This window comes from Erpetoichthys calabaricus, chromosome 12 (genome assembly GCF_900747795.2).
Source record: "Erpetoichthys calabaricus chromosome 12, fErpCal1.3, whole genome shotgun sequence".
NCBI lineage: Eukaryota > Metazoa > Chordata > Cladistia > Polypteriformes > Polypteridae > Erpetoichthys > Erpetoichthys calabaricus.
The window spans coordinates 40,662,788-40,685,717 of NC_041405.2; the positions used below are offsets into that span (position 1 = coordinate 40,662,788).

The following is a 22,930-nucleotide window of genomic DNA, read 5'->3' on the forward strand; positions in this document are numbered from 1 at the left end:
GCAGAATGGTAACAACAGACAGCTTCTTTACAGCGATTTCGCTGGCTAATAGACTGCTGCACCGCAACACAACTCTGCTTGGCACCATAAATAAAATGGGACTTCCACCTGCAGCTGAAGTCACTTTATTACATGAGCAATTCGCCACACTAGTGTTTAAGTCTGGCAGTGCCATGCTGACGGAGTATGCGCCCAAATGAACAGACACAGGAAGCAGAAGGTTATAGCGCTAAGAACCCTATCAGGAATGGCTGACTTTAACAGTAGTATTCCAGAGGGGTCAGTGCTAGGGTCACTGCTTTTTTAATATATATAAATGATTTATATAGGAATATAAGTAACAAGCAGGCTAAGTTTGCAGATGAAACCAAGTTTGGTGGAATGGCAGATAATCTAGATTCTGTTGAATCATTACAGAGGGACTTGGACAGCATACAGATGAATTTTAATGTAAGTAAATGTAAAGTATTACTTATAGGGAATACAATTGTTAGGTTTGAATAGATAAAGGGAGGTTTGAAAATCGAAAGTACACCTTATGACAAAGATTTAGGAAATTAAATGGACTCATCACTGTCAACTGTAAGACAGTGTTCAGATTCAGAGGCCATTACAGAATGTTATGTTAAATAGTACAATGTGTAGTGTACAATAATAATTCATTCCATTTATATAGTGCTTTTCTCAGTACTCAAAGCGCTATCCACACAGGGAGGAACCGGGAAGCAAACCCACAATCTTCCATAGTCTCCTTACTGCAAAGCAGCAGCACTACCACTTTGCTACCTGTGAGGACAAGTCCAAAGAGGTTATGCTCAAGCTTTATAATGCACTGGTGAGGCCTCATCTGCAGTTATGTGTACAATTTTAGTCTCCAGGCTACAAAAAATACATAGCAATTCTGGAAACAGTTAATAGAAGAGTGACTAGGCTGATTCCAAGCCTACAGGGGATGAATCATGAGGAAAGATTAAAACAGCTGATCCTTTTCAGTCAGTCAGTCAGTCATTATCCAACCAGTTTCAGCAAAAGAAGATTTAGACAACATATGATTGGAATGTTTAAAATTAAGAAGAGAATTAGTGCATTGGATCAAGACTGTTATTTTAAAATAAGTTAATCAACAAAATGGGAACACAGTTTTTAAGGGTAAATTTCACACATGGAAGAAGCTACCAAGCAGTGTGGTAGACAGTAGAACTTTAGGGATTTTTAAAAGTAAAACAGATGTTATTTTAGAATAATAAAGTGGATAGGACTGGTGAGTTTTGTTGGGCTGTTTGGCCTGTTCTCGTCTAGACTGTTCTAAAGTTCTAAAAAAAATAAAAGACCATTCAGTGTGTGCATTCTTCTCTAAAAAGGGTGTGTCTGGCCTCTTCTTCTGATTATGAACTTCAAGGATATGATATCTAGGTATAAATATGGTGTGTAGGGTATCAGTATGAGAATCTTGGTCTTTGCTAACAATGGAATGCAGTACAATGTAATGGTTCACAGTTTAGTACGATGTACTCTGGATGAGAATTAGCTGCAGGCACAAACAACTTATTTCCTGCAAGTTAGGGATGAGCAGCCACTCCGAGTGGAGAACTTCAAGAACCTCTAGGTTTCATTCACAATTAGAGCTGAAGATGATTGCAAGATTGACCAATAAATCAATTCAGAAGTAGCAGTTTTTAAAAAGTTGAAACAGATTGTGAGGTGCAGGAGGAGTTAAGGCTGTAGACAAACTTGTCAATTTACATGTAATTTTACATAGACATCATCACCTGTGGCTACAAGTTGAGAACAGAGACTGAAAAAAATGACACCATGAGTACATCTGGGTGAAAGATTTTTGAACAGGGTTTATAAATTCACAATCAATGATCGGGTGAAGCGCTTGGCAATATGAGAATACTGCAAACAGACATGCCACTTTAAAGAAGCCAGTTGAGGTGGGTTGGGCATATAATTTGGGCAATTCCCTGAACAGAAGGTGTACAAGGCACAGTCCACAGGGAAAAGATTCAAGGTAAGGCCTAGCACACTATGGAAGGGTTATATTTCAACATTGTATTCCCTTAAAAGAGAAGATGCTAGGGATCTGGAGGCATAGTCTATATAACTCTGTTATAATTCATTTTTTAAATTTGAACATTTATTTTTCATAATATCCCATTAAATTAAGTTTTAACATTGTTTTGATGAGATCATTATGGCACCATTTGCGTATAGCGTTGCACTGCAATAGGCACCATTTTAAAATGTTTTCATTCTTTACACTGCTATGTGACTGTTAGCAACAGTGTCATTGTTAGTTGAGTGAATGGACGTGGGCATGCTTGTGAAATTATTGTTGTCATTCTGTTTAAGATGGTGATACACAGCACATGGCATCTCACCTTTTGCATTAAAAACTAAACTTTGTTTTGTTTTTGTTCAAGTATCACAGTCTTTTAATTAATGAAAGGAATTATTAGTTACAATCAGGACGTCTAGCTCTTGTGTTTTGACTACAACTTGTGCCTCTCTTTTTAGATTTATTAGTTATCCATTCCAACCTTCGGAAAAAATTATGGTGTTAAAATAGTATATGAATAACATTTTAAATACATGTGTTTGATAGATTTTGCTTACCAGGTAAGCCCATCTCCCCCATGTTTCCTTTTACTCCTGGAGTGCCAGGAGTGCCTGGCTGGCCAGGAAGCCCTGAATTTCCTTTTGGACCTAAAAATAAAATAAATAAATAGATAAATAAACAAATAAATAAATAAATAAATAAATGAACAAATAAATATTCTGTGTAAAATTAATCACATTTCTAAAATACATTTTTTTCACTTCTGAAAAGAAAAGCCTTATACAAAAAGTTTGATATACTTATTTTACTGCTAATGCATTATAGGTTAGATTAGTCCTCCGTGAACATTAGAGCACCATGAAGCAACTAAAAGTATCGAGCGCTGCAAGGAAACAACACACACTGATGATGCAGGGGATGAGGATGAAGGTGAAGCATCAAGTGCTGGCAAGCAACGAAACAGTCAATAAGCTTTCAGCTTTGTTCCCAGTGAAGTGACACAATAATGCCAGTATTCAAAATTACTGAGTTGCACCATTAAAAATGCAGATTTGTTAAAGGAATTTCACTGCTTGCCATTAACAAAAGCAGCTTCACTCTCAGTAGGTGCCCTTCTTGCAAGTAAATTGCAGTAAATTTCCCCAGTTATGTTAGGAAAACCACACACTGCAACAAACAGCATTTTCCCATGGGCAAAAAATAGGTTATTTTTTGTGTATGTGTACCTACACCATGCGAAAACTGAATGTGGCGACTCATCAGCCAGTCAATGATTTCCAGCACAGTGGCAATGATGGAGTGAAGGCTGGCTGAGATATTTCTCATGTGTTGGACAGTTCTCTGAGACGGGACAAACAGGTAGATGAAATAAACTAATGAAATATCAAAAAATGTCTTCAGTGCAAATATGCAACATTGGAAAAAAGGAACTAAAATACAGTCATTTTCATGACTTTTGAGGTTTAGTATGTTTGTCTAGTCAACACACATTATAATAACAGCTCGATGACATGAATTAGTATATGGGTGAGTCATCTTTTAGCTGGTTTGGCTGCATTTCTCCTACTTGATTATGTGTGTCCCCAAGATATTTCATTATGTATATGCAAATGCAGTATTTCAAAATCAGAAAATATCCAAAATCAAAAATACTTCTGGTCCCAGGCATTTCGGATTAGGTATACACAACCTGTATATAAAGGTATACATTTTGATTATTTGAAATATAACAAATTAGTCCATTATTTGACTTTTCTTAATTTCAGTTCTTGTGTTTTAATGATTCCTTAATTAGATGTGGAATACAATAATATGCAACCTTGAAAAAAAATTAAGGTGTTTTGTTGTGTGTTGTGTGAATTAACTGATTCTAGTGTATATCATACAGAGTTGAATATCTGTCTAATAAGACTGTTCCTCATTGTAGCTGCTAGTAAGTAAGGCAGGATCAAGAATGTATCAAACACGTACCAAAAGAAATCTCTTTGTCCAAAAAAGTTAATTTTAAAAAGGTTTAGTGAAGATTCAAGGCAAACAGTCCACACAAAGAATTGAGAAAAGCTGTTACATATGCAGAATAAACTTAACATAACATAAACAGAGTTAAACTTCAATCGTTTCCTATACTTAAAGATGAGTTATTTTTCTTTGCTTTACGTACGTTAAGGCACGGTTTGAAACTGTGGCCTTACTTACGGCAAGGCAGGTCATTAAGTGAGACTAATCTGCAGTCAGTGGGGCAAGAAATAGTTACAATATACCAATTTAATTCAACTTGAGGTGGTTATAAGAACCTCTCATATACGTTTCACTAATTTATAGGCAAACATTTAACATAACTAAGAAAATACTTCTATCAACTTAACAACATAAACAACTACCAAATGGCTCTTACACTCATGAAATCAGTATCTACTTGACTTGCAGTACACTGGTGCTGTTGAAAGGTGATATTTTTTTTATGAACATTTTGCCAAAAACAAAGAAAACAGGTGATAGTTATCATTTAATGATGTCAAGCTCTGAAATGTTTAGTTAAGTTGACTCAGAATTCTTGAAAAAGTCCCAAATAAGAAAACTTTTTCTATATATTTTCAGAAAGAACCTGTTACTTTTGACATCTTACCCAGTAGGGAAGATACCATGATCACTTAGGTGGTTCTCCCTGGGTGATGTTCATCCATTGCACTCTGGGTGTGCTGACCTCTGTGATTTTCCCAAATACGGGAAACTCAAATGCATAATTTGTGGTAGTGGGGAACTGCGTTTGTGCTCTTCCCCGATCCATCAATTCAGGAGCATTGCAATGTTGAACTTGGAGGACACGCTTCCCAAGCTGTGTGGAACACGTCTACATGGTATCGTGAGCAGATCCAGGGGGACAAGAACAAGGGGAACGACATGCATATTATTTGGTTTGATCTAGCAAATACATTTGGATCCACACCAGCTCATTGACAATGCCATAGAATTCTTTCAAATGCCAAACAGCATCAGAACATTGTTGGTCAATTACCTTAAACATGTTCAAATGCGCTGAGAACAACTGAGTGATATCAGGTGGAAGAGGGAATTGCCATGTGATGATCATTCTCCTCAATCCTGTTTGTGGCATCCTTTGGTGTTATTTTCATTGGCACAAGGCAGATGGTTGGAAGAATAAAATTACCATCAAGGCAAAGACTGCCTCCTATATGAAGTTATGTGAATGACAAGAGAGCAACACGTGGATTTATGCTGCTAAAGAGGCTAGATGAGCTGATATCATGGACAAGAATGAAGATTAAAACCTCCAAATAACAAAGCCTATCCATCAGGAAAGAAGTAAGAAGTGATAAAACAATCTTCTTCACAAGAGGGGATAGAATCCTGTTGTTGGCCAAATCTAGTTCCCCAGGAAGTACAAAGTGTGATGCTATCAGTTCACACTACACCAGTGAAGTTGTGCAAAATCTCCGTAATAACAGCAAATAGGATGGACAGAAAAAATAACTCATTCATTCAGAAATGGCTAGTGAAACAGTGCTCTTTGGGAGGAATGCCTTGTAGTGACAACTAAGATCCATTGGCCTTGGGTGCAAGCAGGAAAAGACTAGGCTAATCATGGAGTTAAAAGAGTTTAATGGCAAGCTCATCAGGGGTGCACATGCTCAGGACTGCACTGGCCATAAGTGGAATCCCCATGTGGTGGTGGATTACGCTATGAGCAGGCTTTAGTATCAGGATGTCATAGGTCAGGTTGGGGAGCATGCATTGGTACAGTGCATTGACGCACCCACCATACAATGAAACAGCTCGGGATCCCGAATGGTAACCCCCAAGGCAGTCACGCGATCCAGTCCCACCAACTCAACAATGAGGACCCTGTAAGCCGGATCACCGTTGGGGAATCACGGCACATGGATGTAGTGCCGAAACTGATGCTCCCTCAAAATGTGCTTCATTCAGGACTCTGTGAACAATGACTTGTTTGAGACAAAGTCAAACCAGCCATACCCAAGGATTCTCCGAAGAGACACAGTACTGAAGGAGTCCATTCTCCGTCACTGCATAACTTCCATGTCTCACAGCCATATAGCAAAATAGGAAGCATCAGTACTCTAAAGACCTGGACCTTTTTCCTTTTGCACAGATTTTGGGAGCACCACACACCCCTTTCCAGCGAACTCATGACCATGTTCTCTCAATCCATCTACTGACTTCATAGGAAGAGTCTCCAGAGACATGAATGTCGCTGCTGAGGTAAGTAAACAACTCGATGAGGTCGACATTCTCTCTAATTCTGCAAAGTCAGCAGGTCAGTATCAGCGAATCTTTCTTTCTTTTTTTTTTTTTATTAATTTTATTGTAATCATTCCATACATATAGATCAATTTTTACAAAAAATAGGATTGAAAGCAAATCAAACCCCACCCCTGAGAAGTAGAGCATGGCAAAAGGAGTAATACTTAAGGCTTGTAAACATGCCTAAATTATTGAGTTTAATAGGGCAGAAAAAGATAAATGGAGAAGGAAAAGAAAATTCTTCTTATTCTAAAATATTATTGATTAAATCCTGCCAGGTTTTGAAAAAATTCTGTACAGATCCCCTAACTGAAAATTTGATTTTTTCCAATTTTAAATAATATAAAACATCGGTTTCCCACTGACTTATTAGAGGAGAGTTAGGATTCTTCCAATTTAACAAAATCAATCTCCGTGCCAAAAGTGTAGTGAATGCAATCACAGTTTGCTTGTCCTTCTCCACTTCAAGTCCATCTGGAAGAACACCAAACACAGCTATTAGTGAGTTAGGAGGGATTGTGACCCCAAGGCTGTCTGAAAGGCACTTAAAAATTTGTGGTCCAAAATGAAGTTAATTTGGTGCAGGCACAAAGCATGTGACCCAGTGAGGCAGGAGCTTGGTTGCAGCGTTCGCAGATTGGATCTTGCCCTGGAAACATTTTGGACAGTTTTAAGCAAGACAGATGAGCTTGATATATAATTTTGAGTTGAATAATTCTATGCTTTGCGCATATGGAGCTCGAGTGAATTCTTTGCATTGCTATCTTCCACTCCTTTTCTGATATATTAGTTAAGAGATCTTTTTCCCATTGTCCTCTTGGATCTTTAAAAGGAAGGGACTCTAATAAAATTTTATATATTGCAGAAATGGTGTCTAGGTCCTTGAAGTTGAGCAGTATTTTTTCTAGTAAGGTGGAGGGTACGAGATGAGGAAAATCGGGCAGGTTCTGTTTGACAAAGTTTCTAATTTGAAGATAGTGAAAGAAATGTGTAGCTGGAAGGTTAAATTTGGAATGTAATTGTTCAAAGGATGCAAAGATATTGTCTATATAAAGAGCAATTTAATCCCAAATCTTTTCCAGATATTAAAAACTAGATATGTTTGCGAGGGTTGAAGGAGGTGGTTCTCTTGCAGGGGTGCCATAGATAGAAGATTTTCCATCTTAAATTGCTTTCTAATTTGGTTCCATGTTCTGAGTGAGTGAAGCACAATAGGGTTATTAGTATATTTGCGATAACTTGTATTTATTGGAGCGCAGAGCAGGGAGTATAAAGAAGTGCTGCTGGATTTTACTTTTATTGCGGACCAGGCCTGTGTATGTTCATTTATTTGTGTCCAGGCGAATCTTTCTTCACCAATGGATGAACGGATGCCCCACAGCTGCTGGATCCCTCAACAACCAGTCCATACAAGCATTGAAGGGAGTAGGAGCAAGATCACACCATCAATTATGTTGTCTGTTAGGCTTTTTTTTCTGAATTTACTGTCGTAATCTTCTTTATTTATTCATCTGGTTTGTACAATGCTATATACTATATACCCTGCCATTCTTTCTTATATTCAATAAGTGCCTTGAGCATGGGAAAGGCACTATATAAATAAAATGTATTATTATTGATGAACCCCAGTATCTACTGTGAAAAATGCAGAGGTTCTGCCTCCTCTCTGCACAGCACTTACTTTACCAGTGTACAGATCGGACATGATATCCAGAAACTCTGGGGGGGATCCCACAGTGCAGCTCGATCAACTGGGTCGAATAATTTGCAAAAATCGACAAAGGCTGCAAATAAACTCGCATTTACACTTGATGAAAACCCTCAATGCTAATATGCAGTCAACAGTAGACTTCTTAGGCATAAAACCAGACTGCTCCAGTCACTGGTAGGTGAGCAGGTGATCACAGATCCTACTGAGGATGACCCTAGCAAGGACCTTACTCTTAACTAAGAGCAGTGTTATCCCCCAGTAGTTGTTGCAATCCAGGAAATCACCCTTACCCTTCCAGGCAGGGATGGCAAGTTCCGTTGTTCAGTCAGTTGGGATAATGCCTGTCTCCCAAATGGAAGCAAAGACTGCTTGCAATGCCAGGAGGACAGCCTTACCACCAGCCTGAAGAAGTTCACCCAGAATACCACAGATCCCTGCAGCCTTCCCTACACTAAGCTGGTTCAGCACCATTGCAATCTCAGTGAGACTGGGTGGTTCACAGCTAATTAGAGGATCAGCCTCAAGAACCGTGAACCCAGAGATGTCCAACGTCCTGGCTATATAGGATCAGCTTTAAACAGCTGCTTAAATTAGCCAACACCCAGTGCGTCACAACTGGCAGCGTCATCCATAAGGACCGTTCTTATACCTGCCCTGACTGCAACTCTCTAAGAACCAGATTCAGATGTGTGCATTGCTTTGATTCCCCTGTAAGCAGGATGTGGATCACTAGACTATAGGTGGTCTAGTATCATGGTGTATCACTTGCTCATAGATTCCTCTAGCAAACACCTCCTTATCTGCCCTCAGAACCCTTGCAGCCATTTTTCTCAGTTCCTCGTACAGACAGGAGTTGCCATCAAGCCATGTGCTGCAATTCCTCTCGATGATATACTGGGAACACCGGTAACACCAACACAACCTTTAGCAACCTTCAGGGTCTTGTCACGGAGGGTCTCCCACATCACACCCAAGTCTGCATGTTCCTCATACAAACTGCATGCAAATTCATTAAAAACAGCCTGATCTCGGAGTCTGGCCATGTCTAGCATCATTCTCCTAGTTCGTCTTCAGATTTGCAACAACAGGTATGCAGTCAGAATTCACAAACTGGGTACTTCTGTAGACCCTGCAGTTCTGTAGAAACCTCCAGTGTCTTCCCACAAGGATGTGATTGATTTCCTTCTCTGCATCAGCACTATTCAATTACCAAGTCCAACAATGCAGTTCAAGGTGCTGGAACCAGGATCCAGGAATCCGCAGCCCCTGGCCTTTTGCAAAATCAAGGAAAATGAAGCCACTTTCACCATGGTCACCAGACCCATGAGGACCAACACAATCCTTATAGCCAGCCCTGTCAGTGCCAGTGGTTGCACTGAAGTCACCCATGGCCAGAGACGTGTTGCCACGCAGGAATTCATCAACCACCAAGTGAAGTTGCAAACAGAAAGTCTCCTTCACATAGACATAATTCACTGTGGTTGGAGCATAAACTGAGACAACAGACTAGGCACCCAGAAACAGCCTTAATCTGAGTCTCATAATACGCTCATTGAAAGCGTTGAAAGCTCATTGGTGACATCAGACACCATCGGAAGGAGCCAATTCGCCACAACAATAGCTACTCCCTGAGTGTAACATCCATCAGAGTGACCAGACCAATAAAAGGTATACCCACCAACAGAGTTCTGGCCAATCCCAGGTATTTGCAGTTTAATGTCATATCCAGGACAAAGTCATATGCAGGACACAAACAGGACATGCTGGACTGGGATGGGGAGAAAGCGTCACTGCTCTGGTCCAGGTCCAACAAAAAGGAGAAGTACATGGCCATGATGGAGGTGACAGTGATGGACGAGAGGTCTATAGTCAAGGCTTTGTCTCAAGGGATCCAAGGGAGATGGACAACATGGGAATCCATCACTAACAGGTGAATTAGTTGATCTGATCTGTGAAGAATTCCATTAGTTTAACCCAGTTTTCTAATAAAACTAATCTATGACACTCTACTTTGTTCTCACATCAGTGGTTGGGTACTGAAGGGAGTTGCTCCCTCCGCAACATCCCAAATGCAAGACTCCTACACATCCTTACAGGCTGCAACACTGTGCTATCACAGGGATGCTACAGGTGACAACAAGCCCAAGTCCCAAGGACGCTGGTAGAAGTGTTGGAGACCATTAAGATGTCCAGTTAGTCAGGCAGGTGGAGAGAGCTGAAGCCCCTTCCTAAATAGCTCCAACATGACTCCTTGTACCTGGCAAAGGGTGTAAGATGAGAGTTGACCTCAGATGACAACTCCAGTTCCCCAAGACATAATAGTATGGATTACTATCGCTAAAACAGTGCTCATCACTGAAATAACCATCACATGGAAGGAGGGAGTAGAAGTTGCCCAAAAGAGGAAGAGAGCTGGGTACTCTAATCCGGTTGCTGAATGCAGGGAGACCAGGTGGAAATCCATCACTTTCCTAGTTGAGATTGGATGCTGTTGATTCATCATCCTGCTAGTGTGCCACCTGCTCAAAGGCATGGGTGTTACTGGAATTAAGTAATAGAGAGAAGGAAAAGAACTGGCAGAAAAAGTAGAGAATGGTAGCTTTTGGTTGTGGCTCAGGAGGAAAAACAGGAGCTAGGGTGCTAAAATCTGATAGAAAGGACAAATGCTAGGGGTGACAGGGAGATGTGTCAATGTGACTGCTCTGCCACCAGATGTACTACTGTAATGAGTGAAACATCATTGAATGGTGGCCCCTGGCTGATGATGATGTAGCTGTCCAAAAGGTACCACTGGAGGTGCACCACGCAGAGATGCCAAGCAGGTGATAACAGCTACATGTAACTGAAATCCATGCATGAGTGCGTCATTATTGTCTCAAAGGTGTTGGTTTAAGTAAGAATATAGGGAAGGTTTTTGGTCTGTCAATGTACAGTTTCTATTTACTTTAGTATGGAGAAGAACCCCCTTGAAGACTTCACTTATGTTGGGGTTGTCGCTAACCCCTCCAATTCTACTTTCTCCTCTAGATAATCCGCCCCTGTACAGTTAAGTGGGCACTTTCCAATAAAGGTGGATCTCAGAATGTCTGTAGTAGACAGCATAAATAACAACTTTCACCATGTTCACCATAAAGAAGAATTCCAAAGACAAAAGCTCAAATAAAAGTTAAAAAGCTACAAAATAGCAAATAAGAAAAAAATGCATAATATAAATAAACAGTAGTATTCAGACAACAGTATTTATTTACTAATACAAAATACCCATTACAAAATAAAATGTATACAACATTATAAACCTACCAGGGGCTCCAGGAAAACCTGGGCGACCATCTTGACCACGCTCCCCATCATCACCAGGAATGCCTATAAATCCCTTTGGTCCTGGAAGACCAGGTTCACCTTAATAAACAAAAACAATACGTTAAGAAATTTAATTTATTCAAGTAAAATAATCTTTAATTAAGCATATACTAAAGACAGATAGACAGAACTCTTAATATATACAGCATATTTTTTTTTCTCTGAGGTACCTGAAATGGTAACAAAAGCCAAACAAGCATAAGCATAACCAGAATAAAGGTTAGCTAACTCTATTATCCCTCTAGGACTCACTAAACAAAGGTTTTATATTCACTAAACTGGATTCTTTTGTGTTTTTACTTTTTTGGAAATGCTTTTTAACTTTATTATTTATTCATAATGTGGGATCCTGAATTCATTCTTAATATTACCTTTTTGTTTAGCTTCCATTTTGATACAGTTGATCATTTTTTGCATCTTTTACTGATTACATTTTTAGTAGTGTTGCTCTGATGATTTGTTACTACGGAAATGAACTGGAAGTGCTACGTATGACATCACTAGGTTGAAGGCAATAAGTTCACATTGGGCACTTCCTCATTACTGGAGTTTGACAGATAGACCCTGAAAGAATGTGTCTGCTTTAGCTATTTTTTGGATATTGAATCTTTTATTAATGTTTCATTAACTTCGAATTAGGATTTAGTTTTAATTTGATGGAAGATTGGTGTGACTGTCTAGTATTTGTTCTTAGTGTGTTTACTTATTTCTATTTGATCTCCTGGTTCTCTTTTCAGCTATTTTTTTTTACTATTCTTTAGCAGACCAGTTTCAGAATGTTGTTAAGTATCTACTGGATTGGTTAAACCACTTGGCCCTCACAAATAGAGAGACAGCTGGATAGTTAGATAAATTGTACTTAACACTAGAATCACTGAAGTCTGCAAAAATATTTGTAATGCCAGGCCACCTTAATTTTTACTTGTACCCTCCTTATCACCTGCGTTAATTGTGCACCGATAACACCTTTGTTTTACAAATGTGTCAATTGGCCACAGGCCTGCTATCCCATCCCACACTGAGGCAACTGAAGTCAGACACAAAATTCTCACAGCTAAAGCCTGTTTATCTGGGAGTGAGGTGTCTGGAATTGTGTAGGAAAATAATATATAGTTATTTGAAATAAATACATTTCACTTGTGTTTCTTTGTTACATCAGTTTTTTCTCTATTTTTTGTGTGAACTGTTTTGCTTTGAAATTTTACTAAAACGTTTAAAATTAACATATTTTGTCTGTGGAATTATTTGATCATGTGCCACACTGGTTCTTGAATCATACCATGAAGCAAACTAAAAGTTGCAGAACTTTGCTAATTTTGGATAAATGCAGCTACAAACAGTAACAATAACGGCAGCCCACCACTCAGAACATTAAATGCAGGGAGAACCTGGGCTCAAACCAGCAACATCTCAATTACAAAGCAGCAGTTCTTACCCCTGCAACAGTGAAGCTGATACTGTATCAGTGAGAAAGGCACGTTTTAACTATGAAACACGCAAACATACACTTGCATGCAAACGTCTTTACTTCGTATCGATTGATATTTGGGTTTCAGTTTTCTTACATTGACAGCAACATGTAAATTGAACAATTTCTTTTTCTTCGGTTTTATTCTTGAATAAAATCACACTTGTTTTGTTATACCTTTTGTGAAAGTATTTATTTGATATTTGGACTTCAGTCTTCACACTTTACACACTTCACGTCAACATTTTGTCATTATTACTATAACATATGAAAAAAAAATTCTGTTTTAGTTATGTGTTCAACATTTCTTCTTACATTTGCACAGATTGTTGTAGATACAGAACACACATTAAATATATGTATTTCAAGTAACGATATATTATTTTCCTATACAATTCCAGACACCTAACTCCTAGATAAACAGACATCAGCTGTGAGAATTTTTGGGACTGATTTCAGCTGCCCCGGTGGGGGATGGGATAGCAGGTTGCCTGCTGGCGGCCGATTGACATATTTGCAAAACATAGGGGCGATTGTTATGCAATTAACGCCGTGATGAGGAGGTGCGAGTAAAGTTAAGGTGGCTTTGCATTACGAATATTTTCGCAGGGATCAGGGATTCTACTGTTAACTAAACTACAAAGGAAAATTCACTTCCTCCAGTAATAACACAGAAAATAGACCATGCACATACACTGTGTAAAACAGTAACTACAAAGATAATAGCAGTTTATATATATATATATATATATATATATATATATATATATATATATATATATATCTACACACACACACAGACCTGGCAAAAATATCAATAAGTATCAATTGTAACATTACTGTAATGCACATTTTTAATGGTATTGATTGTGCAGCTTGCATTACAAATGCACTTCTGGTTTGCCACGGTTACAGTTCCAGACCTATTCCCACCAATTCACAAATATTAATATGGCAAATTTAGAGGCCTCAGAGCCCCTCAGTGTTCAGAACGCGCAGTCAGTACTATAAGACATCACAGAGCAGGGGGATGGTCCGCCTATGATGGATTGACCGGCTCTGAATAAAAGATCGACATGCAAGTCAATAAAAAGAATTTGAGAAATATATTTTTCTTAATTATTGAAACATTAATAAGTATAAACTTGTAAACTGTTGCATTTGAAAGGATGAGATGCTATTTTTTTCCTACAGGTTAAAAAGTTTTTTGTATTCAGTTATACATTTAACAAATTAAATACTTTACCCTGCGGCCATATTTTTTCTATGCTGTTCATTCAGGGGCAACAGTCTTCAGCACTGGGGCTATTTTGTCCCCTTGATTTTTAAACACTCGCTGCGAAGTGTGCTGCCATAGCACATTATTTTCTTTTATTAAATGAAATTTATAAAAATTTAAAAATTATATTTCTCTATAACTTTTCAGTGATCAATTGCATAAACAGTGGTGGGGCTCCTCCATGTGCTAATATACTTGTACTCTTCATGTGCTCCTCCGTGTGCTTCAGATAGATAGATAGATAGATAGATAGATAGATAGATAGATAGATAGATAGATAGATAGATAGATAGATACTTTATTAATCCCCAAGGGGTAAATTCACATACTCCAGCAGCAGCATACTGATAAAAAAACAATATTAAATTAAAGAGTGATAAAAATGCAGGTATAATAGATAATAATCTTGTATTATTTTAATGTTTACCCCCCCCCCCCGGGTGGAACTGAAGAGTCGCATAGTGTGGGGGAGGAACGATCTCCTCAGTCTGTCAGTGGAGCAGGACAGTGATAGCAGTCTGTCACTGAAGCTGCTCCTCTGTCTGGAGATGATACTGTTCAGTGGATGTAGTGGATTCTCTATGATTGACAAGAGCCTGCTCAGCACCCATCGCTCTGCCACAGATGTCAAACTGTCTAGCTCCGTGCCTACAATAGAGCTTGCCTTCCTCACCAGTTTGTCCAGGCGTGAGTTTCCCTGTTCATTATGCTGCCTCCCCAGCACACCACCACGTAGAAGAGGGTGCTCACCACAACCGTCTGATAGAACATCTGCAGCATCTTACTGCAGATGTTTAAGGACGCCAGCCTTCTAAGAAAGTATAGTCGGTTCTGTCCTTTCTTGCACAGAGCATCAGTATTCAAAACATGTATTTATTACATCAGGGCTCATTTGCAGCACAACAAAAGCACACCTAATGGACACTGACATGCTCGTCTTTCTTGTAAAAAATATGGAAGTTACAAAGACCTCATTGTTTACACAAAAATGAAACATGCACAGTTTGCATTTATGCAAAGCTTTTAAAAGTATTAGTGGTCTGTTTTTGTGTTACATTTCTCAATAACTGTTCACATTAATGTTCTTTTTATTTTTTTAATGTTCTTTTTATATTAATATTCTATTAATTTAATGCTTATTTTAAACATTTTATGAAAATTGTTTACAAAAGATTGCAATATTTATTCAATGAATATGAAATTTGCAACGTTTCATTGTACTACCTCAGTAACATTATTTGTTTTCATCAATGTAAAAAAAACCGTTGGCTGGATTTAAACTTTACCTTTTAATGACTGCAATTTCTGTTATTTATTTTCATAAATGTAAAGATTTTAAATGTATACAGACTTCCAGTTTATTTATTGAGTATACTATATTGGGTATCAAGAAATGGTAACAAATTTCAATACTTTTTACTATTGTATTGAAGTTTAAATATTAACAAATGTGCAATCCAGGAAGTTCAACTTTCAGATTCTTATTATAGCCTGTTTTGGCAAATTTCACTCCACTTTAAAATATAACATAGGGCATACCAAAGTCATAGTGAATATTATGACTTGGAATCTAAACAAATATGTTTCAAAGTGTACAATAATATATCAAGGTCATTTTAGCATAGGCTAAAATTCCATCAGATCACTTGACAATACAAAAATAAAAAATGCATTCTACACACTATCACTTTGTATGCTCAGTTCTATTTACCTTTAAACAAAATTTGAATAGAAGAAAACAAATCTACATTAAATAGATACCAAACAGCAAATACCTGGCAGACCAGGCTCTCCTTTATCACTCTTCAGTCCTGGAGGAACTTTTCCTGGAGGCCCTGGGCTTCCTTGTTCACCCTTGAATCCTTTCTCTCCTAGAAATCCTTGGGATCCTTTTTGACCAGGAGCACCATCATCTCCTGTTAAACAAAGGGTAAATGTTAATGCAGAATTAATAATCTTCTTGAATCTCAATAAATATGCATGAACAACATTCAGATTTCAGACACACAGTGGTACAGTTCTAATACTTCCACCTAAAGATGCTTAGAAAAAGGTTTTGTTTCTCACTGTGGTATCAATTATGTGAAGCCTATACATTCAACTTGGGCTTTCTCCATTCTTTGGCTACCATTTAAAATTCAAAAACTCTTTCTAAGAAAGCTGATTAGCAGCAAAATTTGAGACGTGGAAGAAATAGAAAATCAAAATTAAATTCTACACCATTTCATCTACTCCTAATCAACTAGCCTTCTAGCCCTTCCTTACATATGCCAACAATTGTATCAATATGTAGGCAAACATCAGTCAGTATCGACTATTTGAAAGAGCTCTCCTTATTGCTAAAGAGTTTTTGAAATACATTAATACAACTAGAGAAGATTATTAGGCCCCATAAAATGACAGAGAACCAATTTCCTATGTTCTGCTCTTGATTTACACAATTACGTATATTTTTTTTATAAATGTTCTTGCTATCAAAAAAAGTGTAGCATCTCTCTCAGCAGATATAAAACACTTTGCACATTACTTTATAATAACATTTCTCTGTAGCCATAATAACATTGGGTATGACAGTGATACAGCATAAAAGAATTAGTGTTTAGGACAGAGAACACATATAGCTTTAAGGAACTGAACCTAAATTGATGCAGAGCTAAGAAATGGAAATAGCTGTTGCACTATGAGCATTAAAAAACAAGTTTCTTTAGAGTAACAATCAACTAAAAACTACGCCTGGGAGATCACTATTTTTAAAGTCTTTGTAGCTCCCGCAAAATGATTTAATAGTGATGTAAATAGTGCTTTATGTCCTTAAGTCTGGGCAATTTATTTATACTCTTTGGCCTTAGCTGAAGCTGTAACAAGTCTTTATATTGTAAATATCCACAGTACATAGACTGCAAAATTTGTATTGAAAACCTTAAACAAAAACAATACAGCAGTCTATTATTAAAAGCTGCTTTAGTACAGTTAATATTAACATTTCTTGAATGATGAATAAAATAAAAAAATGTGGACATTAATACAGAGATTACGATAAGAACAATGGCACATCCATCCATCCCATCCATTTTCCAACCCGCTGAATCCGAACACAGGGTCACGGGGGTCGGCTGGATCCAATCCTGGGCAGGGTGCCAACCCACCGCAGGACACACACAAACACACCCACACACCAAGCACACACTAGGGCCAATTTAGAATCACCAGTCCACCTAACCTGCATGTCTTTGGACTGTGGGAGGAAACCGGAGCGCCTGGAGGAAACCCACGCAGACACAGGGAGAACATGCAAACTCCACGCAGGGAGGACCCGGGAAGCAAACCCGGGTCTCCTAACTGCGAGGCAGCAGCGCTATCACTGCGCCACCGTGACGCCCATAATGGCACATCTGTATTGTAAATTTCATAAAATTAAACCAGTTCTGTTGGGGAATAAAAAGTTCAAACTCTCCTAAAGAGAATGGATCTGCCAAATTAATTTGAATGATGAAACTGTATGATTAGCTAAATTCGTACATGTCTAAATACTCACCCTTAGTACCAGGAAATCCATTACTGCCAGGAAGACCTGGGGAACCTTGGGAGCCAGGAGTCCCCATTATACCCATGTCTCCTTTTGCACCTATAAACAAAATACAAATGATATTTAGATATTTCATTGGGTTTTTACCCATGATGCTTAACCATCTACTACCTAAAAACAGTTAACTTCAAGGTTGGTGTTATCTTATATTAAATGTTTTGAATATAAAATTTAAAATTAATTATCCTGAAAATAAAGTTTACAACATATAAATGATTAGTCGAGGATTATTTAAAATAGTGGAATGGGGGCAGGGAGTTTAGGACAGGACAGATTTAAAATGGTACATGAAGGAATAAACAGTAGTGTAAAAAAATACATGTTAAAGTAAATTCTAACCCAAAGTTTATGTGCAAAAATAGAATCAGTAACAAATAAAAAAATTCTTACCTGAATACTAAAAGTATCAAAAATAAAACAAGTAAGTTGAGTTGCACATAGCTGAGCATAATTATGATATTATAGCAATAGCAAAAACCTGGCTAAATAACAAAGATGTGGATGAGTATAACATAGATGGATATACATTTTTAGGAAGGACAGACAGAACAGAAAAGGAGGGGGTTGCTGTTTATGTCAAACAGAATTTAAATGAAAGTCCTCTTCAATTGGGTGATGAGCCCCTTCTTAGTTAGGACATCTGGCTTTGTCTAGAAAGGATTAGGGAAACAGCTCTTATTTTAGGAGTGTTATAGAACACCCAATGCATACAGTAATTTCAATGCATATTTTTTTAGTAATATTAAAAAGGCAAATTTACGCAGGAACATTAGAATCACGGAGGACTTTAACTACAATAATATTAATTGGGCTAACCATGCAAATAGTGGAGCACAAGAAGAGGAATATTTAGACATAATCATTAAAGCACTAACACAGGGGGAGTCTGTCTAGAATTAGCATTTTATAATAATCAGGATAGAATTGAGGGTGTAGAGGTAATTAAACCAATAGGGTAAAATGATCATAATATAATACAATTCTCAGTATTTTGGAAGTACATGCCTAAATTTAAAATTATTAAGAAATTTAAAAAGCAGTGGGTTAATAAAGAGTTTTCAGTTGTATCGGTCATATAAGATTAATAACACCAATGTGAATCATACAGCTTATATGTGAAGGCAACCATTAACAAGAATTCTAGGGAAGCTAAAAAGCAGTTAGAGAGGAATATAGCATAAGATGACCCAAAAAGATCCCTTCAGTATTTTAGTATAAAAAGAACAGTCAAGGAATAGTTGAAGTGCATCAAGAATAGTAAAGGAGAATTAAAAAATACAGACAAAGATTGTGATTGTGGTCGTTTGTGATCATGTTAAAAATTGGTTCTGAGTTCAGAAACTTTATATTTGTGTTATACTTCCATTAAAAACTTAAAAAGATTTGTTTTCTGATTGAGTTCAATTTTTTTATTGAAACCTTAAAAAATGTTATTGTTTTTAGAAAAACAAATACCTAAAAATAAAATTAGCATGAATTAAATAAATTTGCTTTGGCAAATGATAACTTAAGCAAATTTTAGCCAATCTGAAGATCTTTCTTTGGAAAAGCTGAGATTGGCAAAGACAAAAAACCTAATTATATTAGAAGAGATCAACAATGTAGTTTTTGAGATATATATTCTTTTTCTATATTGTTCTTGTACTTTGCTCTGGTTAGTCATTACACGTCATCCTTCTCCTCCCACGATTGATCGAATCAACAGCTATGAATTGTCCAACAGTATAGACACTTTATACTGTTTTTTGTAATTGCAAGGGTTTTAAATTTTTTTTTTTAAATTTATTTTGCAGGAATTTTCCTTTTTTATTTTCATTTTCAAGTATATAGTGTTGTTGTGGTGTGAAATTTTTCATACAAGTTCATAAATATTTTATATGTCCTTTAATGTAATTTAGGCAAAGCAATGTAATATTAGTATTTCATTAGTGAGAAGCACTCATGTTAACCCCCTAGAACTACTGTAAGTCGGGATAGTGAATTTTACGACAGGGTTGGGGGAAGTGCCTCAAACAAGTTTGGAAAGTGATTCTTTGCAGAGCTGTCTCAATCAACCCCCACAGGAAAGCCAGACTGCCTAGCTGGCAAGCTTCACCTTAACACATGGTTTTGGGGGCAGGTGTGAAGGTATTCTATGTCACATTGGTCTGAATTATGGCTGTTTGGAATTGGCTTGTATCAGAAGCCTTTAAGTACCATGACACTCTATTGGCTGTAGGGGTTGGACAGAAAATCTATAAATTTGCTTGCTTTACCCCCCTCTCTCTCTCTTACCAAATGATGAAGGAGCATCTCACACCATGAACAGAAAAGGACAATACAATGAAGAGCACAGCTCAGCAAACATATTGAGACAGGCATGCGGCCTGTTCTGAAGAAACCTGGTCAAAAATGAAGACTTAACTAGAATCATTTTTAGCAACTAACAAGTCTGTGTGCCGCCTGAAACTACACATCACCATTTATCAGATTGCTTGGTTGCCAATATTCAAATATATTTTGCATATTGTTATTATTTATGAAAATTATCAATAATACATTATTTAAAGTGTAACTTAACTCCTGCTTGTCTTTTACTACACCTAATTGCCTGAGGTTATAAATGTAGAAGGGAAGGTGGGGAGAAGTTATATGGTACAATACTTTATAAACAGTGGTAAGTCAGTGAAATTTGAGGTATTCTGACAAAGGCTACATATTATTAATACAAAAAGGGAAAGTAGAGTAATATTACTCTACCAAGACAAAACGTGTGAAGCCTGCTGCTGTTTCTTAAACATAAACTTCTTGAGGCGTGGATTTAGTGATTTCCCTGCAAGGTGTAAATAGGCATGAACATCCATTCGCATCCTATATTTAGTTTTTATTACTGAGATTCTAAAAAAATTGTTTAACTTAGGTATACAGTAATCCCTCACTTATCGCGGGAGATAGGTTCCAAGGCCGACCGCGATAACTGAATTTCCGCGAAGTAGGGACACTATATTTATTTAATTATTTAACGTGTATTTGGACGTTTTTAAACCCTCCCTGTATTGTTTACAACCCACCATTTACTCTATTAAAAACAGGGACAACTGCTAAGCAATATGAAATCGGTAGATAAGTTTACACTTACTGTATAGCGAAGTACACGTAGCAGCTTGTAGGCGGTCGTGACGTCGTCGACCTTGTTGCAAAGATTCCTAAAGCAGATTCCATCCAGACTACTGCCTTATCACGTCCACTTGCAACTCGTTTTGCACCCTGGTTAAAGGACACTGCGGCCGTAGATCTTATATGCTTTTCCTCCTTTTTAAATAAAAAGAATCGATGTCCTGCAGCGGTGTAGTTGTTCCCTTCCTTCAACATATCCAAAACTTTTACCTTTTCTGCAATCATTTGCATCTTCTGTTGGTGCTTGGACACGGCCCCTGAAGCATTAGCACGTTAATGATGAATGAGTGAGATGAGACTTCCTGGTTAATGCAACACTCCGTCGCTGAGCCAATCAGCAGCACACAGGAACTTAACTGCGTGCTCTGATTGGGTAGCTTCTCAGCCATCCGCCAATAGCATCTCTTGTATGAAATCAACTGGGCAAACCAACTGAGGAAGCAAGTAAAAAGACCCATTGTCCGCAGAAACCCGCGAAGCAGCGAAAAATCCGCGTTATGTATTTAGATATGCTTACATATAAAATCCGCGAAGTCGTGAATCCGCGAAAAGTGAACCGCGAAGTAGCGAGGGATTACTGTATTATTGAAAAAAATAACTATTTTGGAACTTTGTCACTGAGACTGTGGGGGTATTCTTTCTTCAAAGAAATTCAAAAATAAATTAGAAGACATGGATTTGAATTTTTATAGTATGATGATGTCAGAAGACAGGAATCATTTCTAGCTCTTCTTTGATAAGCACTCCTACCACAATGTAAAATTTTGGATTCCTCCAATTTATTTCACATTGTAAAGCCGTTTTTCTTATTTCCTAGGAAGGACAAACTGAGTTAAGTGAAAATAGAAAAAAATGTCTGCTAGTTATGTAACCTTAGCTATCCATTGTTCTTCTAATAGATACTATAAGTTACCTGAATTTTTCTCTTAAAGAAATTGTCTTACAGCTTCAAAACATTTCAAAAAAGTGAATGAAAACTTTGCTTCTTGACAGCCATCTTACTCCAATATGAAGAAAGAGATGGCAATGTTCAGAACCTCTTCTCACTCAAAGTATTGTGAACAGCATGGAGTTGAGAACCCGACTATGGCTTTCTTTCACAATTTGTACCACGTCATTAAGAACTGCATTGAGTTCATGAGAAAGCCTTTTTACAGCCACATGTTCAGAATGGATGAAGCAATGAGTGTACAGTTCATCAGGATGTTGAGCATCCTTTAGTTTTATTTCAACACTAGAGCAAAATCCGGTCAGGACTGTAGCACCTTCTTTGCTCACATCAATACACTTGACCCAGTCAGTGCTATGTACCATGAAATAACCATTCAAAGCCCTGAATATCTCAAAGCTGATTGTGAAACCAGGCAATTCAAAACATCACAGAAGTTCTTACATCCTTTTCATCCTTGTATCTTACAGAACACAGAATAATGGTGTGGTTGACTCATCAATTTGAATTGCAACATACTAATTTTTTCTCACTCCTTCAATTACTTGGTTTTCAAGGTATTCAGCCATGTCAAAAAATCTTCTTTGAATTATGCTGTCTGACATGAAACCATTTTCAATTTAGCAGCAACTTGAGGACCTAATATTTCTGTAGTGATATTGAGGATACAAGGTTTAATTAACACCTGTCCAATATTCTACTTTTGGCTACGCTAATGGAAAAATAATACTTTATTAAAGGTTTATGAGTTTTTGTTGCCTTTTTCATACAAATCTTCTAGACTTCAGTCTCTGTGTCATCATTCAAAAAATTCCTGTGGTTTCTTTTTAAAGGTCACTGTGCTTTGTTTTGAAATGTCAAGCTAGTGTTGATGGATTCATTGCATTCTTTGAGACAGTATGGCAACAGAGAATGCAGAGAGATGAGGGTAACAATTCAATGCTGGGTGTCATTATGAATCCCAACTTCAAGTGCTCCTTGCTATTGCAGGACAAATTGAACAGTGTCCATTGTGCTACACTTGCATTCCTGTTAAGGTATCACATTTAATAAACATCCAGCTGCACAAAATCTC

The 22,930-nt window shown here is 37.5% G+C and overlaps 1 protein-coding gene and 1 non-coding gene across 2 annotated transcripts in view; one reads left to right on the plus strand and one right to left on the minus strand.

Annotated features, from left to right (window-relative positions):
• Positions 1–22,930, minus strand: part of col4a5 (collagen, type IV, alpha 5 (Alport syndrome)) — a 456,319-nt gene that overhangs the window by 151,621 nt on the left and 281,768 nt on the right. The window contains exons 33-36 of the mRNA XM_028815432.2: positions 17,700–17,789; positions 15,940–16,080; positions 11,358–11,456; positions 2,620–2,709 (exon numbers count right to left, since the gene is read on the minus strand). Of these exons, the coding sequence (XP_028671265.2) occupies positions 2,620–2,709; positions 11,358–11,456; positions 15,940–16,080; positions 17,700–17,789 (420 nt within the window). The remainder of the gene's footprint in view (positions 1–2,619; positions 2,710–11,357; positions 11,457–15,939; positions 16,081–17,699; positions 17,790–22,930) is intronic.
• On the plus strand, positions 4,681–4,844 carry LOC114663284 (U1 spliceosomal RNA). Its single transcript, XR_003718101.1, has one exon. It is a non-coding gene; the product is annotated as a U1 spliceosomal RNA (small nuclear RNA).